This window comes from Mirounga angustirostris, unplaced genomic scaffold (genome assembly GCF_029215605.1).
Source record: "Mirounga angustirostris isolate CCGP_5_RB_7025 unplaced genomic scaffold, mMirAng1.0.hap1 SCAF_4, whole genome shotgun sequence".
Lineage (NCBI taxonomy): Eukaryota > Metazoa > Chordata > Mammalia > Carnivora > Phocidae > Mirounga > Mirounga angustirostris.
In genome coordinates this window covers 85809448-85835118 of record NW_026991712.1, presented here as the reverse complement: position 1 = coordinate 85835118, position 25671 = coordinate 85809448, and the positions used below count along the sequence as shown (strand labels likewise).

Below are 25671 nucleotides of genomic sequence, written 5' to 3'. Positions count from 1 at the left end.
CTGAGATTGAAACTGAAGTTGGATAGGGGAGTTTAGTCAAATACTGAGACCGAAGCTAAGTTATTTCCAGTGACAGAACATATCTTGACATGTTATAGTGATTCTAAGTGCTTTCAGAAAGAGATGGTAGATCATCTACAAAAGAGCAAGAATCAGACTTTCTACACCTAACCCCTTTCTCTTCCCTAAACTCCAGATTATCATATTTCATATTCCCATTTGGGAATTTGATCTTTCCTATCTGATTCCTACTTGATATTTCCGCTCGGATAGCTACCAGGAGTCTCACAATTTTGTCCAAAACAGTACTCTTGGATTTCTCCCTCCAAACCTACTTGTCACTCATGTCAGTAAATAGCAGCTCTTTCCGAGTGTTCTGTCCAAACACCGGCAATTAATCCTTTATTATTCTCCTGTCATAACCTACATTCAGTTCATCAGTTTCAATTAAAATATATCTTCACTATTTCTCAGATCTCCACTGATACTACCTATCTCTCTCCTGCTACTACTCTTGCTCTCCTAGTCTATTTTTTAACATAGCATCCTGGGGGAGCTTTAAAAAAAACAAGTCAAATAATGTCATTACCCTGATCAAACTCTCCAAAGGCACTCCAACTCATTTAGAATAAAAGACAAAATCTTTGTAATGGCCTATGAGACCTCTCTATGGCCTACATGGTCTGATCCTCAACTACCTCCCTGATCTCTTGTCCCTGCAGATATTTCCTTTGCTGGCTGTGTTTCAGCCATACTAGCATTGCTTATTCCTTGAACTCCCCAAACTTGTGCCTGCCTCAGGGCCTTTGCACTTGTTTGCACTTAGACTACTCTTCTCCAATATAGGCTATGGTTCACTATCTTTATTCAGGCCTCTGCTCAAATATTAACTGATCAGGCCTGTTGTCAACACTGTATTCCATATTCTGTTGTACTTCATAGCACATATCATTCCCTGAATATTATACTATTATACATTTCTTTCATTTGCTTGTTTTCAGCATCCACCAACTAACATGTAGCCTTATGTGGACAGGCTCTTTTTCTTGTCTGTTTACTACTGCATCCCCAGTATGTTTTACTTATCTGAGGGTACAAAATATGTTTTTCCCCCCTCTCCTTTATTGCAGGAAATAGTGTGCACAAATACTCATAGTGGAGCCTGAACAGATGTCACATTTGTAAGTGTAAATTTTGGTGCTAAAGGGAACGATTGATAGATAATATAGTTACACTAAGCCACCTCCACCTTTAAGAATTAACTGTTTTTGGCTTTCCTACCCATATTCGGAGAATCCTCAGAACCAAATGGTAGGGACTACCTCCCCAACATGTAATTACGGCATGTGCCCAACATCCTGTGTGCCTCTTAAAATGTTTTCATTATATTCCTCCCTGTAAACTCAAACCTTCCCTATTTTCTTTTCTCTTCCCCATCTCCACGCTTCAGCCTTCTGCCTAATCTCTTAGTAGATCAAGCACAGGCACGTGCAAAAGCAGGAAAATGTTTCCTGGGGTCTAACCATTGGAAAGAAGGGATGGATTCAGTAGAATCCTAGGAAATAAGTTACTGTTTTTTAATTGGGCAGGGCAGACAGGAGGTAATAAAAATCATGCCGGAGGATAATATTTGGGATTTTATGCACGTACATGAGAAAAAGAGTTTACACAAGGGGATGGGCTAGGACACCTGTAGTGTTCTTGACATTTTTTTCCAGGAAGTTTTAGTTTTACAGCTTTATTTTAGTACCTTATCTTCTGTTCTTGACCTCTTTAAAATGTGTTTTCAAACACTAATAAAGGTAGAAAGGCAAAGTCCTATACTATATCTGGTGCCCTGAATTAATGAAGGAATAAATGAAACTAATTTTATATGTAGTATTAAAAACAATTCTGGGAAAGGACAATTTAGGAAAAAGGAAGAACTATCTGGGTGGTGACTGAAAACCGCGAACAGGTTCTTACCAAGTAATACTGCAACTACATAGCCAGTATGTCAGTGGTTATCAAACATGTGAATCACCTGGAGTGTTCCAGAGGTTGTTCATCCTGGCCTCTCACCCCCAGTGCCCATGATCTGGGTTCGGGGGAAATATGTGTGGCTTTAGGGATAAACTGACTGATTGAGGGTCCTATGGCCTTTGGACTGTTTAAGAAGCACTGCTTTTATATTTTATTTATTTATTTGAAAGAGAGAGCAAGAGCGAGAGACAGAACACAAGCAGAGGGAGCAGGAGAGGGAGAAGCAGGCTTCCCACCGAGCAGGGAGCCCGATGTGGGCCTCGATCCCAGGCCCTGGGATCATGACCTGAGCCGAAGGCAGCCGCTTAACGACTGAGCCACCCAGGCGCCCCAAGAAGACTACTTTTAAACGTCTAGTCTTAAAAATGGAGAAAGCCCTTTTTATTCTCTAATATTTAGTGCCTCTATTTTCAGAGAGGAAGAGAATGAATGTCACTTCCAAGCAAGTGACAAACATTTTAAGATTTTTTTTTTTTTTTTTTTTTTTTTTTTTTTTTTAAAGATTTATTTATTTATTTGAGAGAGCGAGAATGAGAGAGAGTACATGAGAGGGGGGAGGGTCAGAGGGAGAAGCAGGCTCCCCGCAGAGCAGGGAGCCCGATGCGGGACTCGATCCCGGGACTCCAGGATCATGACCTGAGCCGAAGGCAGTTGCTAAACCAACTGAGCCACCCAGGCGCCCCAACATTTTAAGATTTAACAGTTTTAACAATGTAAGTTTCTGGACATTTTCTGACTAGCAGGCCCAGGATCTGGAAATCCCTGAGCATCTATAAACCCTCTTTCCTGCTTCCTTCCTTATCCAGATTGTGAAATAGCAAAACTACAACTATGGAGAATTGTGTAAATGCTCAACACCTGAGCAAAAACGGTTTATTGTAAATAAGTGGCCTTTTTATTATCTTATTCTGACAATTTAACGTCTTCAATTTGCCTAGTAAGTACATACTGATTCCATGTACCTGAAAATACCAAACTGGGACAGGAGAGGTATGTAAACTAGAAATTACGTCAACGACAAAATCAAGATCAAGGTACACGGTGAAGGTTTTCTAATAGGAGAGGGGCATGGATTCAGAAGTATTGCTTTGCATTTTTACAAACACATGAATCTTCCAGAGCAAGAAAAATGCAATTACAAAGTACAGATCCAATCTAATTGCTTTACAGTAAACACTCTTTAACACTAATTTCTACAATCTTGATTGAGACTTACGTTGACTGCCACGCGTCATTAGCCGTTTCACTGTTAGAGCTGTTACTTTTCAGAATGAATACACGTACTCTACCTAGTTCTCCACTATGCTAAAGAATCAGGTCCCATCTTGGGTTCCTTTCTTATCCTCCAAAGGAAAATGCTGACATCGAATAAGAAAGTGAAACTAACTGGTATTAAAAGAAAAGGAATTTTGAATAGAGAGAAAACAGCTTCTTTCACCGAGAAGGTGGGTGGCTCTGAAAAGAGCCTTTGGAGTCAAGCGGCCGGCGACCCGAGCTCGAGCGCCGTGTCCCGGCAGGGACTCACTTGGAGCTGGTGTACTTGGTGACCGCCTTGGTGCCCTCGGACACGGCGTGCTTGGCCAGCTCGCCGGGCAGCAGCAGGCGCACGGCCGTCTGGATCTCCCGGGACGTGATGGTCGAGCGCTTGTTGTAATGCGCCAGGCGGGAGGCCTCGCCGGCGATGCGCTCGAAGATGTCGTTGACGAAGGAGTTCATGATGCCCATGGCCTTGGACGAGATGCCGGTGTCGGGGTGCACCTGCTTGAGTACCTTGTACACGTAGATGGAGTAGCTCTCCTTGCGGCTGCGCTTGCGCTTCTTGCCGTCCTTCTTCTGGGCTTTGGTGACCGCTTTCTTGGAGCCCTTCTTGGGCGCGGGAGCGGATTTTGCCGGCTCGGGCATAGCGGGAAGCGCGAGCGACAGACAAAAGCGGACCAGAAAAGCACGCAGCACAGTAAGACCCAGGCTACCGGAAGCGCCTCGGTCCTTAAAGAGGCCGTAGGCAAATTAAGGCTCTGGTTACGCCGCGTCGTGATTCGCGATTTTTCGGCGGCGCTCCTGCGCGGGGGACGAGATTATGTAAATGAGCGGATTCTGGCCGAGCCGCCCTATTGGCCGTCAGGACAAAGATCTGCTTGAGCCAATCGAAGTGCTCCGTAGACAATCCGGGTTCTGCCTATAAAAGGGTGAAGCGGGGCGCTTTGCGGCGACTTTCTCGGTCGTCCAGCGGGAGGTGTTGGCCGCGAGCGTCGCTGTCATGTCTGGTCGTGGCAAACAGGGAGGCAAGGCCCGCGCCAAGGCCAAGTCGCGCTCGTCCCGCGCCGGCCTGCAGTTCCCGGTGGGCCGAGTGCACCGCCTGCTGCGCAAGGGCAACTACGCCGAGCGGGTGGGGGCCGGCGCGCCGGTGTACATGGCCGCGGTGCTGGAGTACCTGACGGCGGAAATCCTGGAGCTGGCGGGGAACGCGGCCCGAGACAACAAGAAGACGCGCATCATCCCCCGCCACCTCCAGCTGGCCATCCGCAACGACGAGGAGCTGAACAAGCTGTTGGGCAAAGTCACCATCGCCCAGGGCGGCGTTCTGCCCAACATCCAGGCCGTGTTGCTCCCCAAGAAGACGGAGAGTCACCACAAGGCAAAGGGCAAGTGAGGCCGGCGTCGGGAAGCCCCGCCAGCCCTGGTCTCGAAGGGGGCAACTGTGAAATCAAAGGCTCTTTTAAGAGCCACCCACTCTCTCAAATAAAAGAGTTGTTAACAGTAGCCGGTCTTTTGCGTTCCGCCTTTGCCAAGTAGTAGGCTGAGCCCCCCGGAGACACGGAGGCGAGGCGAGGGGGTTGTCCCTCCCGCGTTGCTCGCCTCTCGAACCCTGAGCGCTCGACCATCTTCATTTCGGTTGGTAGAGGGGCCGAACCGCCTTGGGTGCAGCCACGGTCGGTTGGGTCCCGAGTCCTGTTAGGCGGTCCCCGACTCCTGTCTCAGGAGTGGGTGCCGGTGCCGAGTGCGCAGCTCGCCGCGTTCCCGAGGCCTTTGCCCGGCACACACGTGCGCCCCCGGTCGGCAGGGGCGGACCTGGTCCTTGGCTTAACTGAGTCGGCGGTCTTAGTCCAGTAAAAGTGAGGGACGGCCCTCGCAGCGGCGGTACAGGTTTCTGGAGGCGGGATCTTGCGCTCGAGAGGCGGTGGGCGGTGGGCGGTGGGCGGTGGGCGGTGGGCGAGACAACTTTCCAATCTGAAAACCACCGGCAGGCGGGAAAAAAGATCCGTCAGACGAACGAGGGGGCTCCTCAAAGGTCACAAGGCGTTTTGGGGGACGGGGAGCAAACGCAAGTTTGAGGTTGAACTGGGGAGACGGCGTGGCGTGGGGGGGGAGGAAGGGGGCGCGGAGCGGTGTTCTACGGGGGCGAAGGGCCGAGGAGGAACAACATTCTGACACGGTTATGAACGCAAGTGGGCCTCCCCCGCCGGCCGAAGAGAAAGGAAAAACAAGGTAGGGAAGACTGTTGGCAAACTGGAAAGCGGCCTGAGCGAGGCGGGTGGGCGGGGGTGGGGAGGATTCTGCCCAAGCCAATGGGTGGCGGCAGGGCGGGTGACGTCATAGCCAATGGACAGCCAGCGCGGGACTTTCAATTATTGTCCCGCCCAATCGGAAAAAGACGGTGCCTATAAAGACTGGTGCGGCGGGCGGCGGCCGCGTTACTCTCGCTGCCGCTGCGCTGGTGAGCTGGTGTCTTGGTTCGCTATGGCTCGCACGAAGCAGACCGCCCGCAAGTCGACCGGTGGCAAGGCCCCGCGCAAGCAGCTGGCCACCAAGGCGGCCCGCAAGAGCGCGCCGGCCACGGGCGGCGTGAAGAAGCCGCACCGCTACCGGCCGGGCACCGTGGCCCTGCGCGAGATCCGGCGCTACCAGAAGTCCACCGAGCTGCTGATCCGCAAGCTGCCGTTCCAGCGGCTGGTGCGCGAGATCGCGCAGGACTTCAAGACCGACCTGCGCTTCCAGAGCTCGGCCGTGATGGCGCTGCAGGAGGCGAGCGAGGCCTACCTGGTGGGGCTGTTCGAGGACACGAACCTGTGCGCCATCCACGCCAAGCGCGTCACCATCATGCCCAAGGACATCCAGCTGGCCCGCCGCATCCGCGGGGAGCGGGCTTAAAGTGCGCGCCCGGCTCGAGCTTCCATCCTATCCATCCAAAGGCTCTTTTCAGAGCCACCCACGACAGCACTCGGAAGAAGCTGTGCCACTTAGTCGTCCGCTCCTTCCCGGCGGACGCTCCCCTATCGCGGGAGGGTGGGACGTTCGGGCGGGGTCAAGCCGGGCGCCCCCACAGGCAGCGTAAAGACCACGCGCCGGGTGGAGGATACCCTGTTCGCTGGCTTCCTACTCCGGGGCGGCCGGGACCCCCAGTTGTGCTCCTGGGAGACGGCGGTGCCCGCTCGCTTTACTCTTCGGGCCCTTCGGAGGGGGGGGGGGCCGCGGGGGGCGTCTTTACGCGCTCTACTGCGACCGGGGGTTGTAATCTGTAAGAAGGGGAGGGGCTTTCGGGCTCGAGAGGGGGCCGAGTCGGCGAGGAGTCCCTGGGGGACGCTCGGGACTCGCCGTCCAGGGCAGGCCCGGGCGGCCTGTTTAGGCCACGGGAAGCGGCGCGGCCATCGCCGCGCGCGGGCGGCCTCCACGCCCCCGCCGGAAGTGGCCCCGAGAGGCGCGGCGCTCCGGCTGCGGAGGGAAACCGCCACCTTCGTATCGCCCGGCCTCTGCCGGCTCAAGTTCGGCATTCCCGAGCTTTGCGTATACCTAATTCCCCCATTTTTAGGCTTAGGGTAACTCTCCATGCTCTACTTCTAAGCCTAACTTGTGATGGCGGGGGAGGCACGAATGTGACTGACCAACGGCGAAGGCACTGGGCCTTCGTTGGGCCGTTCTCAGCATAGATCCATAGTAGTGAGACTCCCGTGTGTTCTGTGAAGGTCTCTCTAAAAGCTTCGACTGGTGTCTGGCTTCTCTGTCCAGACTTGTTATTATCTGTTCTTTTCAGACTCATGGGAACTCTCTTCGGGTGTCTGAGAGGTTACCCAAAGAAAGGACAGACGTGGGGCTTCTGAAGGGAAGTTCTTGGGCAGAGAGAATAAAGACGCAGAACATGGTCTTCCTGTGGGAGATGAAGTTCCCCACTATTAATGAGGGTGTGGGCCTTTGGGATGATTCCTGTACCATTTGGGAAGTGGAAGTGCAAGCCCTCTTGGTGGCATGGGACGGAGTCCTGCAGAGTCCCCTCCACAGAGCTCAGACGCAGAGGCTCTACAGGTCTTATATATATGACACCTCTTTTTAAATTTAGTCACTCACTTGCCCTGGAATAGGCCAAGACTTAGGTTTTCTGTTTTGTCGCAGCACAGTGATAGGTTAAAAACATTCCAGTAAGAATTCACAAGGTAAAGAAGAGGAAAGGAAGGAAACCTAGTTTTTTGTTTTAAAGATTTTATTTATTTGACAGAGAGAGAGGGAACACAAGCAGGGGGAGTGGGAGAGGGAGAAGCAGGCTTCCCGCAGAACATGGAGCCCGATGCGGGGCTCGATCCCAGGACCCCGGGATCATGACCTGAGCCAAAGGCAGATGCTTAACGACTGAGCCACCCAGGCACCCCCAGGAAATTTAGTTTTTTAAAGCTCCTCTTGCCTCTCCTGAAATGTGTCAGCGGGAGACCAGTGTATTTTTTGTAGGGACTGTGGCCTCTCCAGGGTCACAGCAATCTCCAGAGCATGCCCCCAGGTTTCTAGTCAGACCATTATTCCCTGCTTAGGCCCTCAATGCAGGATAGTTCCATGGTCCTGGGTCTGTACTCTCTGAGTTAAGAAGTAACTTTTAGAGGTGTGGGAGGCACCACCTTTGCACCCATCGTCTCATCCATCTAATGCAAACCTTTCAGGGACATAACAGGGCTTTCTGAGGTTCAGTCTGAGGCTCTCGGGTGTGGCTTGTTCAACATCTCAGGCCCAGGAGCGGCTGAACAGCCCCTGGAACCTGTGATGTTGGTTACAGGTGTCAGTCCTCTACATTCTGTGTTTGCCCCCAGTATCACACTGCCTTAATTTACCAGTCTGAGCACCTCTAACCTCCAGGAGGTCTCCCTGTCTGAACCTCAAAGGGAAATTTAGTGGCACTGTTGATAGTCAGGAATAGAAGAAAACCTTGTGTTCTTTTACTATAAAAGCCTCCCCTCCCAGCAATCTTTAAAATCTTTGGTTAGGAGACCAGCACAAAGTGCGCACATCAATACAAAAGAACAGCTTAAAATGTAAATTTTCATATTTAATAATTTCTATACTTAATTGTCTGCTTTTTTTTTTAAGATTTTATTTATTTATTTGATGGAGAGACACAGAGAAGGAACACAGGCGGGGCGGGGGAGGGGGGCAAGGGGGAGGGAGAAGCAGGCTTCCTGCTGAGTAGGGAGCTCGACGTGGGGCCGGGTCCCAGGACCCTGGGATCAAGACCTGAGCCCAAGGCAGACACTTAACCCAGGCGCCCCTTAATTGTCTACTCTTAGGTGAGAGTTAAAAGATAGTTAAGGACAAGGTAAGTAAATGCTCTTCCTGTAATAATTAGCTTCTACATGACCAGCTGGGTTGTAGGAGAAGTCTACCTTGAACCTGCGTTGTTATTTGTTTTTGTTTTTTTTAAAGATTTTATTCATTTATTTGACAGAGCACAAGCAAGGGGAGAGGCAGAGGGAGAGGGAGAAGCCAGCTCCCTGCTTAGTGGGAAGCATGATGGAGGACCCTGGGATCATGGCCTGAGCCAAAGGCAGGCATTTAACTGACTGAGCCACCCAGGTGCCCCTCAACCTGGGATTTTTAAGAAGTGAAGTTTTTGTTCAGATTTAAATCTGCCTTAAGGTAGTGGGTGTGTGTGCATGCATAGAGGTAAGCTCTGTGGTATGGCCCTGTTGACATTACCTTTGCTTCCTTGGAAGAGGACTTAGCCTCTGGGTTCACACCCTCTCTTGGTCATTCTTATCCTTCTGCACATCCCCATCTCAACCTTCTCATGTTCTCCTCCTCTTTCTCTGCCAGGCCCACAGATATTCCTGGGTTCGTTCATGCTGACCTTGGCTTTTTCTTCCCTGAAACTCAAAGGAGATCATGGATTCCCTGCTTTCCATATCTCTCCTCCCCCAAGTGCTCCCAAATTGGTATCTTCCGCTGAGCCCCCTGTCTTGAGCTGTACACCAATATTTCTAACTGCTGGGTGGCCAGGTCCTTCTGGATAGGTAATAAGCGCTTCACACTCATTTCCTTTTTTTTTTTTTTTTTAAGATTTTATTTATTTATTTGAGAATGAGAGAGAGCACATGAGAGGGGGGAGGTCAGAGGGAGAAGCAGACTCCCTGCCAAGCAGGGAGCCCGATGCGGGACTCGATCCAGGGACTCCAGGATCATGACCTGAGCCGAAGGCAGTTGCTTAACCAACTGAGCCACCCAGGTGCCCCCACACTCATTTCTAAAAGTGCATCATCTTGCTTCCCAAAGCTATTTTCCGCCTTCCATATTCCCTATCTTGCTGAAAGATACCTTCACCCTCCAGTCTGTTCAGGGCAGAAGTTCCTTCCTCTGGCCCTTTGTCCAGATTTCATGTTATCAAATCTACTTTCTGACTTTCAATACCATCACCCTTTCTCTATCCATTCAGGGTCCCTGTGTTAACTGAGCCCCGACCCACTCTGATCTGGAGGATTAAGCATTCAGGCTAGACCCTGCCCTGCCACTAAGCTTCCACTCTGTGTGAGAGCTATCTTTTTTGAAAAGCATTTTTGTGAGCCTGTCACTCTCATGTTTTAATTTTTTTCCGCCTCCTTCCCATTCCCTTCAGGTTAAAGTCTACCTTCTTTTGCATGGTAGTTCAGAGCAATGGAGGTTAATAACTAGTAGGGACTCTGCAGTTAGATGAACCCAAATTTGATGACCTTACCCCAATAACAGGTATTTGACTTCAGCAGGTAAGTCTCTATAGGCCTCACTTTTCCAATTTGTAAACTGGGGACAATAGCATCCTGCTAATAGTGTTTTGGAAATATTAAAAGTGACAGTTCCTATAAGGAACCTAGCACAGTGTCTGGTCCAGAATAAACATTCAGTTAATTTTAGCTACTCTATTAACAGTTATTAAATTTAAAAGATCCCAATAAGAATTAACATACATCTAGTTCCTGGCATTTCTCAGAGCCTTCCCAGCTTTCAGACACTCTGCCAGCCAAATAAGTAATTTCTAGCCCCATAGAACATCTGCAATCCCCAAGTATACAATGGCTTCACACAATCCATTTCTTCTATCTAGAACTTTGTCTGTCTTCCCCTTTTTTGTAGCCCCAAGAACCCCTGCTCATTCTTCAAGACCCAGCCCTATGTAGCACCCCCTTCCCTTTCTCCTCTTCACCCTCATCTCCTTGGGCCCTCCTCCTTGCCTCTTCCTCTTCCTATACTTACACCCCTTCCTTTACCCTCAGCAGTAGGCCAGCAGCATTGCTCAGGGTGAAGATCATCTTGTTTTCTCTCTTGTTCAGCCCTGAGGCATCAGCACCCAGGCACGCCACAGGTGGTCAGGAAATGCTTGATGAGAGGCCTGCCCTTTGGCTCTTACGTGAGAAAGTTGGGGACAAGATGCTCCAGCTCTTGGGGTCCTTGCCGTTTGGAGATCAAGAGCAGGTCTGAACTGGACCTCTGCAAAGAACTTTCAGGGTCCTTGGGGGGTGTCTTGAAACATGGGAGCAAGAAACTGCCCAGGAGCAGAGTATCTGGAAAACCTGTTCCTGGTGATAGTAACTGAGAAAAGAGGTCCCTGAGCTATAGTCCCACCAGCACCCCCAATCTGTTGCTGAATGCAGATGATCTGGGGAGGAATGTCTCTCTTTATATCCCCAAAGACCTCAGATTTAGCCCTGCTAATCAGATTTTTGGGGGATATGATAGGGGGATCAGGAGCAGACAGTAAAGTGTACATAAGGAGAGCTGGGAAGAGGACGGAGGATGGCAGAGGAGAGAAAGGGGATAAAGAGCGAAGTCCAGGGTTCTTGCTGCTTTGAACTGGGGTTGAAGCCTGAGGCCCTTTGTGGGTAGGACAAGGGCTCCTGACCCCTAACCAGGGGAAAGCTCCAAAGAGAAAAGACTGGGATCTCCATTTCCTCATGTGTAAAGCAGGATCATAATTGCACCCAAAGCAGGAATATTGTGAGGATGAAAAGAGACCATACGGTCCACACAAAATGCTTGGAACAGAGCCTTACATGTGGTCATAAATCAGTATTAATAGTATCATTAACATCGAGAATGTAAATATTAGTGACAAAAAGTAATCAATTAATATGAATTGACGTAAGTCCAAGTTACAATCATATCCAGTCACAATCATGACACACATAAAAATTGATGAATAATTGTAAATACACGACCAGCTTCTAGACTGTGTGGCTCAGGCAGTGATAATATCCAGGTCCAGGTTCCTCGATGCCTTATTGCTCATCTTTCACTCACCTCTCATTCAATTTCACAATAACCCTGGGAGGGAGGAAGGGCTTTTTTTTTTCTTCCGAGAGAAAGAGAGCACAAGCAGGGAGAGCGGCAGGCAGAGGGAGGAGCAGGCTCCCCGCTGAGCAAGGAGCCCAAGGCGGGGCTCAATCCCAGGACCCTGGGATCAGGACCTGAGCCGAAGGCAGCCGCTTAACTGAGTGCGCCACCCAGGCGTTTCTGGTTCCTGTTTTCTAAATCAATTTTACCACCTGCTAATGGGTTACAACCTGGAACTGAAAACCACTGCAACAGAGAAAATTACGAAGAACAAAGTAAAATCATCACTGAAATGAAAAATTATTATTTTGTTTAGCAGGAATCCCAGCATCTCCTCGTGCCTGGAAACACGTGTATGAGTTTGCAGCATTTATGGGACTCAGTTCTTCGGGCTGTGTGAGGAGCCATGCACTATTATGGAAGGCATGCTGTGGCAGGTGGCAGAGAAGGTTCAGATGAGTTCTCCAGAAGCTCAGAGGGAAAGGTCACTTCTTTTTTTTTTTTAAGATTTTATTTATTTATTTGACAGAGACACAGTGAGAGAGGGAACACAAGCAGGGGGAGTGGGAGAGGGAGAAGCAGGCTTCCCGCCGAGCAGGGAGCCCGATGCGGGACTCGATCCAGGGACTCCAGGATCATGACCTGAGCTGAAGGCAGACGCTTAACGACTGAGCCACCCAGACGCCCCGGAAAGGTCACTTCTAACAGAAGGAATCACGGAGCTCTTCATGTAGGAGAACTTGGGCTGAGGTAGGGAGTCTAATCCAGGCAGAGGAACCAGAAAAACACAAGGAGAACTGTGAGTGATGGCTGGTCCACAGGGTGGGCCAAGGCCAGGAATGGGAAATGACTTTTCAGTGGTGGAGACTTTGAGGCCAACTTCTTGGGGTCTTCTTGGGAGTCAGCATGCTGACCTGGGGAGGGGTAAATTTTATTCTGTAAACAGCGTAGGGGAAAGGATTACAGAAGAGGAAGAAAAATATTTAACATATATGTGTAGAGATGCTCAGAAATATTAGTAATCAGGGGCACCTGGGTGGCTCAGTTGGTTAAGTGTCTGACTCTTGACTTTGGCTCAGGTCATAACCTCAGGGTCATGAGATGGAGCCCTGTGTCAGGCTCACACTGGGCATGGAGCCTGCTTAAGATTCTCCCTCCCTCTGCTTTCCCCGCTCCCCCCCCCCCCCGCAACTTGTGCACATGCACGCTCTCTCTCTCTCAAAAATATATAAATAAATAAATATTTATGTTACAGAAAGGCATATTAAAGCAATAGGAGATGTCACTTTACTCTGGATACTCTGGGAAATATTGGAAAGCTGAATAATGCCAAGGGTTAGCCAGGATGGATGGCTCTGATGGTTGGTGCCCTACCGGTGGGGTGTGGACTAGGGCAGCCATTCTGAAGAGCAGCCTGGTGCTTCTTAGGCCAATTAGGGCTACACATGCTGGGAACCAACAATTCTGTTTTTGAATATTTATTCAAAAATTCTCACACAGGTCTATCCGGGCACATGACAAGGATGATGGGACATTAGAAACAATGTGGGCATTTGTCATGGGAGAGTAGATGGAGAAAGTGTGGGGGATTCACTCCATGGAGGACTCTGCAGCAGGAAGAGGCAGTGGATTAAATGGACACATAACAAGGACATATCTTTTTTTTTTTTAAGATTTATTTATTTATTTGCGAGAGAGAGAATGAGAGACAGAGAGCGTGAGAGGGAGGAGGGTCAGAGGGAGAAGCAGACCCCCCACTGAGCAGGGAGCCCGATGCGGGACTCAATCCTGGGACTCCAGGATCATGACCTGAGCCGAAGGCAGTCGCTTAACCGACTGAGCCACCCAGGCGCCCAACAAGGACATATCTTAAAAACATAGTTCTGAGGGAAATAAGATAACAAATGGAATTTGATGGAAAACAATACTATTTATGTAAATTTAAATACATTAATATATTTTGTAATCATGCATAGAAACAAAAAGATACTTTAAACATAGTAGAATGGTTTTCTATGTGGAGTGAAGGAAAGTTCAGGAAATGAGGATAAAAGAGAACAAGGAAAGGGAGCGAAGCCGACAGAGGGTAGTGCCTTAAGCAGGTGGGTCACAGAATCAGAGCTGTGTGTAAAGAAAGGTCAGTCTGGGGTGAAAGTACAAAAGGAGTGAAAGGTGAGCAGCACCCAAGGTAGGAGACCAGAGGCCACATGGAACATAGCAGATGAGGGGTGCTGAGGATGAGAACTAGGAAACCAGCCATGGCAATGGAGCGGAGGAAAAGTTTTGTCATTTTTGCATGTAGAAGATTGCCTGAGCCTGGACGGAGGAAGGGACAGAGGAGGTTGTAGTGGTAAAAAGTAATCAAAGGTATCTCGAGACCTTCCTGCCTGCGTGACTAGGAGGATCATGCCACCTTCACAGGAACAGGCAGCCTGGGAGGGGGCGCCGCTGAGGGGTGCGTGTCAAGCCCCATGGGGTCGGAGCTGTAGTAGGCAGGGGCAAGTAGCCGTGTCCTTCAGGCAGCTGGGCATGTGGATCTGGATGTAGATCTAGAGACCCAGCTGGATTCTCTCATCTGCCCTTAGGAGCTAGAGAAACACTTGGGAGGTCCTGAGGAGAGCTTATAAAGAGATGGCCCACTCAGGAAACAAACTGAGGGTTGCTGGAGTGGTGGGGGGTGGGAGGGATGGGGGGCTGAGTGACGGGCATTGGGGAGGGTATGTGCTATGGTGAGCACTGTGAACTGTGTAAGACTGATGAATCACAGACCTGTACCCCTGAAACATAATACATTATATGTTAATTTAAAAAAAAAGAGAGAGCGATGGCCCAAAGGACAGGCCTCTTAGGAACATCTACACCACTTAGGGATCTGGTGGGGAATGGAAACTAGCATCAAGTTTTGTCCCGAAGCCAGAGGAAAAATATAATGAGAAAATTGGACAGGATGGGGTCCTTTCCATCATCAATACTGTATGGTTTTATTAAATGAATATGTCAAATGTATTAAGATCCTCATATTTGTGCTGTGACAATTTTAGACAAATATTGTAGGATTCAGGAGCACCATAGTGTATCAGAAATGCCAAGTTGGGCGCCTGGGTGGCTCAGTCGGTTGAGCGTCTGCCTTCGGCTCAGGTCATGATCCTGGAGTCCCGGGATCAAGTCCCGCATCGGGCTCCCTGCTCGGCGGGGAGTCTGCTTCTCCCTCTGACCCTCCTCCCTCTCATGTGCTCTCTGTCTCTCTCATTCTCTCTGTCTCAAATAAATAAATAAAATCTTTAAAAAAAATAAAAGAGAGAGAAAAAAGAAAGAAATGCCAAGTTATTGAAGCCACATAACCATCAGTTTCTGGCTTCGTAAAATAAGGATATTATTTACTTTGTGGGGTTGTTCTGAAGATTTGAAATGGCACATAGTAGGTATTCAGTAGATGGGAACTATTATTCATTCTTTTTTTTTTTTTTTTAAAGATTTTATTTATTTATTTCACAGAGAGAGACACAGCGAGAGAGGGAATACAAGCAGGGGGAGTGGGAGAGGGAGAAGCAGGCTTCCCGCAGAGCAGGGAGCCCGATGCGGGGCTCGATCCCAGGACCCTGGGATCATGACCTGAGCCGAAGGCAGCCGCTCAACTGACTGAGCCACCCAGGCGCCCCTATTATTCATTCTTTTAACAATTAAAGAGAGGTATCAAAATTCTGCCCAAATGCCCCCCCTCAAATTTGGAGAAACCGGAGGTTTCCATGCCTCCTGCCATCACCATCTTTTTTTCCAGTATCTTCTTCAGGCCTGTTGCCACCAGGGCCCTCTATGGCTTGTAACAGCCTCTTAACTGGTTTCAGTTTCTCACTCTCTGCCCCCTTCAATCCAGCTTGCATCCATAAAGGTCCCTCTCAACTTGCCCAGAATCAACCCAGATCTCTAGGCTTTATTCTCTTGAGTCTAATCTCCTCTGCCTGGTCTCAAGTTTCTCTAAGATTCAGCTCTTTAGGGTAGGGCTAGCTGTGGTATTGTGATGTACAATAAGAAATATATATTTGGGCTTTGTCCCAGTTAATCTCTCTCTCTCATTCTTCTCTCTTCCCTCTTCTTCTGTCTCAATCTGCCTCATTCTTATTAAAGGATGCAACAGTTTTTCATTTAATGGTCCTCCCCAGCCCATCAGGGCCCCTACTCAGGACTAGACTTTGAGCTTATGAGTAAGTTTTCCTCAGCCAGGTTTTGATTTCGGGTTTCTGTGTCTTTGATTGATCTTTTTCCCTTCCTCTCTTCCTTTGCTACTTGTTTTTTGTGTTAAATGTTTGAGAGGTTATTGTTACACTCCATCTGATTGCATTGCAAAGCCATAGAAAAGGAAATGAAGGGTTGGTGGCCACTTGGGTCATCAGGATGACCTCCTGGGCCCTGGCTCACCACATTCCAGCCTGGTTCTTGGCTCTGTAGGCTCAGAAATTTCATTTTGTTGGTAGGCTGGGGGTGGTGGGCTCTGAGGACTTAGATCCCACTGACCAGACTCTGAAGGGACAAATGCATAAACCCTAATAATGTTGTTATCATTAATAGGTAGTAGTAGCATTTAGTGAGTGTCAGTCCTAGTGCTAACTGCTTCATAAATATTAATACATGTTATCCACATAAAACCCTGACACGGAAGGTATTCTTTTCCTCCTAATGCTACTAATAAAGAAAACGAGGTCCAGAGATTAAGGAAGTTCTCCAAGGTGTCACTATTAGTAAATGGTGAAGTTAAGATCCTAACCTGAATAGTCTGGTTCTAGAAATCATGCTCTTAATTTCCAATGAGAAGTGTCACTGATTCACTCATTAGCTTCCTGCAGGCAAACCTATACAGGAAGCCTAACTACAGTCAGAAAGTTGGGGAGGGGGGCACCTGGGTGGCTCAGTTGGTTAAGCGACTGCTTTCGGCTCGGGTCATGATCCTGGAGTCCCTGGATCGAGTCCCGCATCGGGCTCCCTGCTCGGCAGGGAGCCTGCTTCTCCCTCTGACCCTCCCCCCTCTCATGTGCTCTCTCTCTCTCATTCTCTCTGTCTCAAAAAAAAAAAAAGAAAGAAATTTGGGGAGGAGCATGGAGGCAGGTGACCTCAGTGGCTGCCATTATTCGGTCGGGATGCTGTTTCACTCTAAAGGTTGCCTTATTGCAGGAACTGGATATGCTCCCTATGCCTTGGAGGGTATCTGGATGGACACAATGCCATGTTGTGTCTCACCACCCCCTGGCCCCGCCCCGCCCCGCCCCGCCCCTTGTTTCCAGACCTCTTCTATAATATAGTTGCTGTGGTAAGAAATTACTTCGCTGTAATCATGGCTTCCCACTCTATCACCGGACAAGCAATCCCAGAGGTCACTGAACACAAAGGCTCATGGGCCACATGAAGACAAATATATCAAATCACACAGTTAATTGAATCCATTGAACACATACAACAAGGAGGAAGGGGAAAGTGATGGGAGAGGTTAACACACTGAGACGAGGGTGCAGGGATGGCGGAAGCACGACACAGTGTCCAGCCTTGAATTACACAGTCTGTCGTGGCTCAATCTGCTGCATCCAGTCTTCCCTACCGGTGCTGCAATTAAAAGGATTACGGCTGAGCAGGAGTGAGGAGGCTTAGCAGATGGAAGGTGCCTGAAGCTAATTTATGCTCACTCGATCACTAGTAACCTGCAGAATAGCTATGGATTTCCCTCTGTGTGGCAGGCAGAGGACATATTGGGCCACCGTAGGTCTCACCAATGGATGGCTGATTTAAGACTTGAATACTGGGCACCTCATGTACCTCATGAATATTCAACATGGTTCTTGGCCCTTCCTAGATCTATGTTTACCACACATACTCTAAGTATGTAATTAAGTTAATTAAATTAAGTAATTTCTGTTAACATATCTCAGAAGCTTATTATCCTTTATTTTATTACCTATTATCTACGATTAGTTTCTTCTCTCTTATTTCTCTTACTTTCGGTAGAAGAATTGAATTTTTTTTTTTTTTTTTGAGAAGGAGAGTGTTGGCGGAAGGGGGAAAGCGAGAGTCTTATTTATTTGAGAGCGAGCACAAGCCTGGGGGAGAGGGGAGCAGAGGGAGAAGCAGACTCCCAGCTGGAGCAGGGAGCCCAACGCAGGACTCCATCCCAGGACCCTGGGATCACGACCTGGGTCAAAGGCAGATGCTTAATCATCTGAGCCACCCAGGCGCCCCAACAAGGATCACTATTAAAATCACTGTAAATAAGATGCATAATTAATAGGTAAAGGAGCATAGCTTAAAGAAACTTGAGAAGAAAAAAGAAACATATCCATTGGTTACAAAATTCAATACTATTAAAACACAAACCAATATTATTTAGGAAAACAAGCTGGCTACACTTTCATTCATACATCTTTTATGTTTGTCCCAAATGCTTTGAGGAAATAAGCTGTTTTACCTTTTCCTTCTGTAATATTTTGTACTACAGAAAACTTACTAGGATCATTCCTCTAGTGTTTTTTTCCGTTCAAAGCAAGCAAAATTTAACATTTGGGCAAACAAATTAGGGCAATATATATTCAGATTTAAATACTTTAGTTTCATTTAAAGAAAAACTGTTACATAGACCAGTGGTTCTCAAACTCGGTATCATAATCACCTGGACGGTTTGTTAAAACACAAATTGCTAGGTCTTACTCCCTAGAATTTCTCATTCAGCAAGTCTGGGGAGGATCCAAGATTTTGCGTCTCTAACAAGTTCCCAGGTGATCTGATGTTCCTAGATTAGTGACCACACTTTGAGAACCACTAGTTTAGACAAAGGACGTGTTCCCCACCCCCTTCCCATTATGCTTTGAGTTCTCTTCGAACTTTTGCTATCTCCTCCTCCAGAGTAGCTCAGTGAGGATCAGATATATTGAATCCTCATTGCCCTTAAAATTAACAAAAACGCGGTGATACTTGCCACAAGCCCCACCTCCATAGCCAAGATTTCCCATCTCCCAGCAGCCAATGACTTGTAGTGTTAGGACTCCCATGGTAATTACTGTCTAAATTTCTCATCCTACTGAACCGGAGCGACGTGTGCTATTCCGCCATTTATGTAAGTATAATATGTATTTTATGTATTTTTCCTCCCCATTCTGATAAGCTCTGAGAGGGCAAATCTCTCATTCTTTGGCATTCTGGCATCTCCATTGCTAAATGTTTTACACCTGCTTCACCTTCAAGTGTTTGTCGCTAATGAGAGCAGACAAGTGTGGAGACCAATAAAGAGCTAGCGGGCGCCTGGGTGGCTCAGTTGGTTGAGCGACTGCCTTTGGCTCAGGTCATGATCCTGGAGTCCCGGGATCGAGTCCCGCATTGGGCTCCCTGCTCAGCGAGGAGCCTGCTTCTCCCTCTGACCCTCCCCCCTCTCATGTACTCTCTCTCATTCTTGCTCTCTCAAATGAATAAATCTTAAAAAAAAAAATAAATAAAGAGCTAGCTTATCTGTGGGGCGCTGACATAGTATTTCTTCTCTTCACAGCCAAATTTATCTGTAAAATTATAAGCCTAGAATGCTGAAAAAAATTTGTACTTGCAAATACAATAGCTACAAGACTATAATTAGGTTTAAGGATAAGCAAAGTGGACCTACCACATTTTGATCCAAATCAGGATAATTTGAAGTGGTAGTGCAGAGAATGGCTTACTGTGTTCTTTACCACGCTAATCTAGAACAATTTGCTTTGTCAAAAATTAGCTTTCTGTGTTGATGGGTATATTCCTACAGGTATCTACAACAGGCCCTAACAGAAAAAGTCACATACCGGAATTAACTGTTTCCGGAAGACTTGCTTCCATGATGTTAAATTACATAGTTTGCTTGGCTTTTTATAGAAGCTGCATCTGTATCTTTGCAATGTTTCACTGAAATAGTTATCTCCTAAATTCTCCCCTAGATATAGCATTAAAAAAAAGTACTCCCCAGATAATATGCCAAGCTTGTTTTAAAACTGCACTAATGAGCTCATCTGTTCTAGTAACCTAGATTGCTCTTGATTTATGGATGGTTGATGACTGGACTTGTGCTCTCGCACCTTTTGGGTGAGAATACAGATTACAAAACACCGTCCAATATGAGGAGGGCCCTTACGCCATCTAGTCCCCACCCTCCTGCTGTAGAGGTACGAAGTGAAACCCAGTAGTTGAGTTGAGGCTTCAAACCATCCAACGGCCTAACGGGCATCTGGATTGCAGGCCAGTGGGCTCCCTTCCCACTTCGCCCAAGCAAATGTAGCGAACTAGAGATGAAGACGCGACCTTGCCCTTCGGCTTCGCGGATCTCTACTTTCCCAGCCCAGCAGGCACAAAGGACAGCGTACCCAGAAGCACACGTAAATACTTAGACCTGGAACCTTTAAGACTTAAACCAAAACGGAGCCCAACAAATAAAAGGCAGTTTGGTGAACGACTCGGGTTCAGGGGGGTTAGCGCTTCAGGGACCCTTACCTCCCACTGAGCCTGACCTGACCGGACTCCAGCCCAACTCCCAAAAGCAAGGGCCCCCAAGCCCTACCCGTGTCCAGCTCTTCTAAGACTAGATGGTTGGCCCTAAAAAGGGCCGTTAGCATAGATCTACGTGGAGCTAAAGCGGCAACTTAGCCTCCGAAGCCATACAAGGTGCGTCCCTGTCGCTTGAGGGCATACACCACGTCCATGGCGGTGACCGTCTTGCGCTTGGCGTGTTCAGTGTAGGTGACTGCGTCCCGAATGACGTTTTCTAGGAACACCTTTAGCACACCCCGAGTCTCCTCGTAAATGAGGCCGGAGATGCGCTTGACTCCTCCACGCCGGGCGAGGCGCCGGATTGCCGGCTTGGTGATGCCTTGGATGTTGTCCCTCAAGACCTTGCGGTGGCGCTTGGCACCGCCTTTGCCTAAGCCCTTGCCGCCCTTTCCTCTTCCCGATATAGCGACTGCAGCCCAGACACACGATCTCTGGAGCGGGCAGGGCGGCTTTCCCCTTAATATACAAGAGTGGCGGACCAGATTGAGAACAGAAAGCGCGCGGCGGGACGCCCGCCCTAAATTGTCCCCGCCCGCTCGGCATTGCGTCATCTCTTCCGTGCCGGGTCCCTAGCCCTGCTGCCTCGCTCCCCACGGCTCCCCCTCACGGGCTCTTGAAAAAAAACCGATCGGCCGTCGCCCCCGGGAGAGCACAGATCCCAAGGCCAGGCTTCCGGGGGCCGCAGCCGTTTTCGCCTTTGTCTCTCTCCGTTTGTGGGCTCGCCCAGGGCATGGCATGTAGGCTGGGCAAGGTCTTTCTGGTGGGAGAAGACGACAGGAAGAGCCAAGGGGGTCGAGAGCCGGGGAGAAGACGGCGCCGGCTCTAATCCCGACTGGAGGGGCACGGGCTTCCGAAGCACGGTTACAGAAAACTGCAACAAAGCACGTCCGAGGCTAGGCCGGCCTAGAAGGCCACGTCCAGGGCAGCCGCACCTGGGGTGTGTGCGGAGCGGGGCAGGGAGACGTCGCCGTAATTGTTGAGTCTAGTCTGTTCTGTTAATAGGGGGCATGGGATTTCACCTCACCCAGGAGAAATCGGGTCCTAGGAAAATTGGTTTTCTCTATTTGCAAGCCTTCTCGTGGAGGTCAGTGAATCCAACGCACTGTCATCCAAAGCTCTCCGCCGAAAGAAGCGATATATACAGAAAGAGGACAACGATGTTCTGTATCTCCGTTTCTACAGATCCTCTAAAATCGACCCCTGCTTTCAGCCAGAAATCAGTGACCAAAGTGTGTCCCCCCGGACGCCCCACGTGGAGCTAGCAAACTTTGCTGAATTGGGTTTCTCAATGGGAAATCTCCATTTTGAAAATCATTACCAGAAACTGCCCTATGAAGTTGTTTGGGGTCCTTTAGTGATAGCATGTTTGTTACTTTACCAGGGCCTTCTGTAAGGAGAATCTACCAGAAGATGTGGTTTCTGCATCAGAAAGAATTATCTCTTTTTCTGAGGGAGGTGTACTGTCTTAAATCTTACATGGCTTTTTCCTCTCCTGGCTCTATCTTCTATATGCTAATGAGTTCCAATACCGTATCTTTATCCAGACTTCTAGGTTCTAGACATATAGATACTCCTGATTGTTCTTTAGTCTTTTTAGACTCAAATATCTCAAAATGCTTAAACTTCAAAGCTCCAAGGTGTGACTCTAATGGGGGCTGAAGGAATTCATTCTCTTCCATCTTCCCCAGCCATAAACCTTGTTCTTTGCTCATTGAATGGAGCCACCATGCATCACTTGCCTAAACCAACATGCTGGGATTCACAATAGATGTTGATTACAAAAATTAAATGAAAGGAATGTTGAGAAAGAAGGTACCTTTAAAAAATAGCCTCTTTCTTTCTTTCTTTTCTTTCTTTCCTTTCTTTTTTTTTTCCCAGACAGGCTGCATATTAGTTGAATTGTGAGCATTCTGTTCTAAATTCCCCATAAACAAAAGATAGTAAGTGTCATACTAACATCTGTGGCCTGAGCTTAAAACAACAACAAGAACAACAAAAACCAAGTGATTTACCTTTCTCATGGAAAATTTTCTGAGCTGCTTTTAGGTAGAAAGGGGGAGGTCAGAGAGCACCTCCTATATTTGTTGTTTCTCAAGTAACGTCATCTCAAAATAATATACCAAAGTGGCATTTTGGGGGTGGTATGTTCTGAACCCCTGCAAACTGAAATCTGCTGTAGAGGAGGCAAAATTTTACCTCTACCCACTTTGAGTTTTTGGCTGGGCCTGATAATTAACACAAGACAGATTAACAGGAGAAAAGCATAGAAGTTTATTTACTCTGAGTTTTATTTGACATTGGAGCCCTCATAAGGAAATAAAACCCAAAGAAGCAGTTAGAGTTGACTGCTTATAGACTGAATTGGACAGAGTAATAAATCACGAAAATGTCACAAGACAGAAGGGCTTTGGCTAGGGCAGTTAATGGTGGAGAAATAACTAGGAAGATAAGGGTTAATTTAACAAAGGTTTCTTTGTGCAGATTTCTCTTGGCTTCAACTCCCCATCCTCAGTGAAAAGAATGTTATTTTCCTCCTGGTGTAAGGAAAACATCTTCCATATGGGGGTTTTGTCTCCTGTTTTTAGGAAAGAAACAGAGGTCAGAGCACACTTCTTGCACCTGCTGTTTTTCTTTTTCTTTTTTTTTTAAATATTTTTATTTATTTATTTGACAGAGAGATAGAACAGCTAGGCAGAGAGGCAGGCAGAGGGAGAGGGAGAGGAAGGCTCCCCGCCGAGCAGGGAGCCCGATGCGGGGCTCGATGCGGGGCTCGATGCGGGGCTCGATGCGGGGCTCGATCCCGGGACTCCAGGATCATGACCTGAGCTGAAGACAGTCGCTTAACCAACTGAGCCACCCAGGCGCCCGACTGTTGGATTCTATATGAATATACATTTGCTTCCCCAAAAGGTGTTACTTTGGCATGTGGATTATTTTAGGCCGATTATTTTTAAGAAACAGGAGACTCAAAGAAGTTTTTCTTTTTGCCTCCTTCCTAACAGTTTAAGAGAATTCAGACAGAGGATCTGCTCTAGGAAGGGAAAGATCACCATAGATAACTACCGTACAATATGACCTAGGTGTGGTAGACAGGGAGGAACCCAGCAAAGTCTGTTTGCTGAAATTCCTTTCTATACCCCGTTGTTTCTGAGTGGCCCAGCCAACATTTGTTTACCAAACGCTTACTCATTTTATCTTCTTGTAATGGTCTTCCTTCCCTTTGTAGTCCCAGGTCCCGATTGATCTCTTTCTTAGCTATGGATAGCATATAAACTTCAATTGCCTGACTGCCTGGGGGGCCTCATATTCTTATAGGATTTTCTCCTGTTAATTGGTCTCATGTCGATTTAATTCTTAGATCAGCCAAAAAAAAAAAAAAAAAAAAAAAGCTTGAGAGATAGAGCAAAGTTTTTCCTCCCCAACAACAGCTTGAGGATCTTTTTCTTACCTAAATGCATGCCATGGCCAAGAATGCATATATTAAAAAAGAACACCGCAAAGAAATGTGACGCCCATGTGGGCTGCTTTGGGCTGCCATCCAGACCCCTGTATGGTAGTTTCCTCTTCCGATGGCAAAGAGCTCAGTGGAGGAGTTTGAGAAAGATTGAGGAATTTGATTGCATGATGAGAAAATTCTTCAGTGCCTTAAAATGTGTCCCAAGCCTGATGAAACTGGAAATCCATTATAATTTCATTCCTTTGCTTTAGGATATTATGCAGGCCTTGTTACTTGTCTGGGACAAGCCATAATTTCTCTGAGACTCTGTTTCTTTATCTGTGAAATGAAGAAAGTAACATCTATTTCACAGAGTTGGGATTAAATGAGAGAGTGTATGTAGAATTTTTAAATACTGAGTTGGGGCTCTCTATGTTAGTATTACAAAACAACCACAGGAAGGGGTGACAGGTGTTCACATCAGTTATATCTTTGCAGGACATCATAAGTCTCCCTAGAGCAGAAGATTGTGCTGCCAATGGGGACTCTTGAAGATATAAAGATAAGTTTCTAGGTTGTTTGGTGTTCAGGAAATCCCCTCAAAATAACTTTTATTTTGCCTTCAGCAGGAAGATGATCATTCATATTGACACCATAAAGTAAGTTTTAAGCTTGTTGGGCCTGCTTGTGTTCACAGGTTTGAGTTTTTATGAGGTTTGGATGCAATGCTTTTTCCATAGAATGAGCATATGATTAAAAGTTTTATAACTATTCACATTTTTAAGCATTATTACCTTACATGACTTGTTTTATGACATGCAATTTTCTGAGCAATACTTCAAAGCATAGGAAATAACTAAAAAGCAGAGGATGTTCAATTTCCCTATAGAGAATAGAAAAAATGAAACTTTTAGATGAAACTACTTTATTGAAGAAAATATGTTAGCAATCAGTAATCAACGAATAACTTATTTGCTTTGAAACTTTATTATAGCTTTTAATCTGACTGATAAGCAAGTCACTATCTAGAAACTATTCACCATTGTAAAGGAGAAATTAACGTTTCTGGTGTTATATTCCTTGACTTAGAAGCGTTTCCTCTACAGGACCTAATTGGCCATTGATGGCCAAGGTGGAAAAGCTAAGGAAAGGCGGAAAGCTGTGCCCTGCAAGTTGGTGGTTTGGATAAACGTAAATTCAATTTTTGGTTCCTTCAACTACTACTGTAATGCAACTAACGCGCTTAGTTAGCACAGTGTCAGGCGCTAAATAAATGTTAGCTATGGGATTGGAGTTATAGTAACTCTCAACTGAAACCTAGTTCATGGGAAGGCATGCTTTTATTTCGAAGGGACCTGTTAAAATATAAATCCCAAGCTTGCGAAAACACTTTAAAAATTGCTCTGACAAAAATGACACCAATTTAAAGGAAAGACGGTCTAAAAAGAAAAACGTCCGTGATCGGTAAGATTACAGAAAAGTACGGAAAGGTGAATAAGGGGGGGGAAATTATCATAACAATCTACCCGAGTAAATAGGATTGAATTCTAGCCAATGAGATCACATTCTGGAGGTTCCTACCCCTCCTGGCCCAATCAAGACGAGGCTATGTCTATAAATAAGACTGCCTAGCACTCCTCGAGCCTGACCAGTAAGACATCATGGCTCGCACGAAGCAGACCGCCCGCAAGTCGACCGGTGGCAAGGCCCCGCGCAAGCAGCTGGCCACCAAGGCGGCCCGCAAGAGCGCGCCGGCCACGGGCGGCGTGAAGAAGCCGCACCGCTACCGGCCGGGCACCGTGGCCCTGCGCGAGATCCGGCGCTACCAGAAGTCCACCGAGCTGCTGATCCGCAAGCTGCCGTTCCAGCGGCTGGTGCGCGAGATCGCGCAGGACTTCAAGACCGACCTGCGCTTCCAGAGCTCGGCCGTGATGGCGCTGCAGGAGGCGAGCGAGGCCTACCTGGTGGGGCTGTTCGAGGACACGAACCTGTGCGCCATCCACGCCAAGCGCGTCACCATCATGCCCAAGGACATCCAGCTGGCCCGCCGCATCCGCGGGGAGCGGGCTTAAGGCCGAGTGTTTTTATGTAGACCATCTAAAGGCTCTTTTCAGAGC

The 25671-nt window shown here is 47.7% G+C and overlaps 4 protein-coding genes across 4 annotated transcripts; 2 read left to right on the top strand and 2 right to left on the bottom strand.

Moving 5' to 3' along the window:
* Positions 1 to 3409: 3409 nt before the first annotated feature.
* LOC123842815 (histone H2B type 2-E) lies at positions 3410 to 4209 on the bottom strand. Its single transcript, XM_045872015.3, has one exon. It carries the CDS (start codon positions 3922 to 3924, stop codon positions 3544 to 3546), a length of 381 nt encoding a protein of 126 aa, XP_045727971.2. The 5' UTR covers positions 3925 to 4209; the 3' UTR covers positions 3410 to 3543.
* An 11-nt stretch (positions 4210 to 4220) lies between these two features.
* On the top strand, positions 4221 to 4782 carry LOC123842550 (histone H2A type 2-A). The gene has a single exon (XM_045871837.3). It carries the CDS (start codon positions 4280 to 4282, stop codon positions 4670 to 4672), a length of 393 nt encoding a protein of 130 aa, XP_045727793.3. The 5' UTR covers positions 4221 to 4279; the 3' UTR covers positions 4673 to 4782.
* An 825-nt stretch (positions 4783 to 5607) lies between these two features.
* On the top strand, positions 5608 to 25670 carry LOC123859167 (uncharacterized). The gene is made up of 2 exons (XM_064587514.1): positions 5608 to 6165; positions 25210 to 25670. Exons 1-2 carry the CDS (start codon positions 5623 to 5625, stop codon positions 25624 to 25626), a joined length of 960 nt encoding a protein of 319 aa, XP_064443584.1. The 5' UTR covers positions 5608 to 5622; the 3' UTR covers positions 25627 to 25670.
* Positions 20173 to 20684, bottom strand: LOC123860260 (histone H4-like). Its single transcript, XM_064588451.1, has one exon. It carries the CDS (start codon positions 20667 to 20669, stop codon positions 20211 to 20213), a length of 459 nt encoding a protein of 152 aa, XP_064444521.1. The 5' UTR covers positions 20670 to 20684; the 3' UTR covers positions 20173 to 20210.
* Position 25671: the final 1 nt, after the last annotated feature.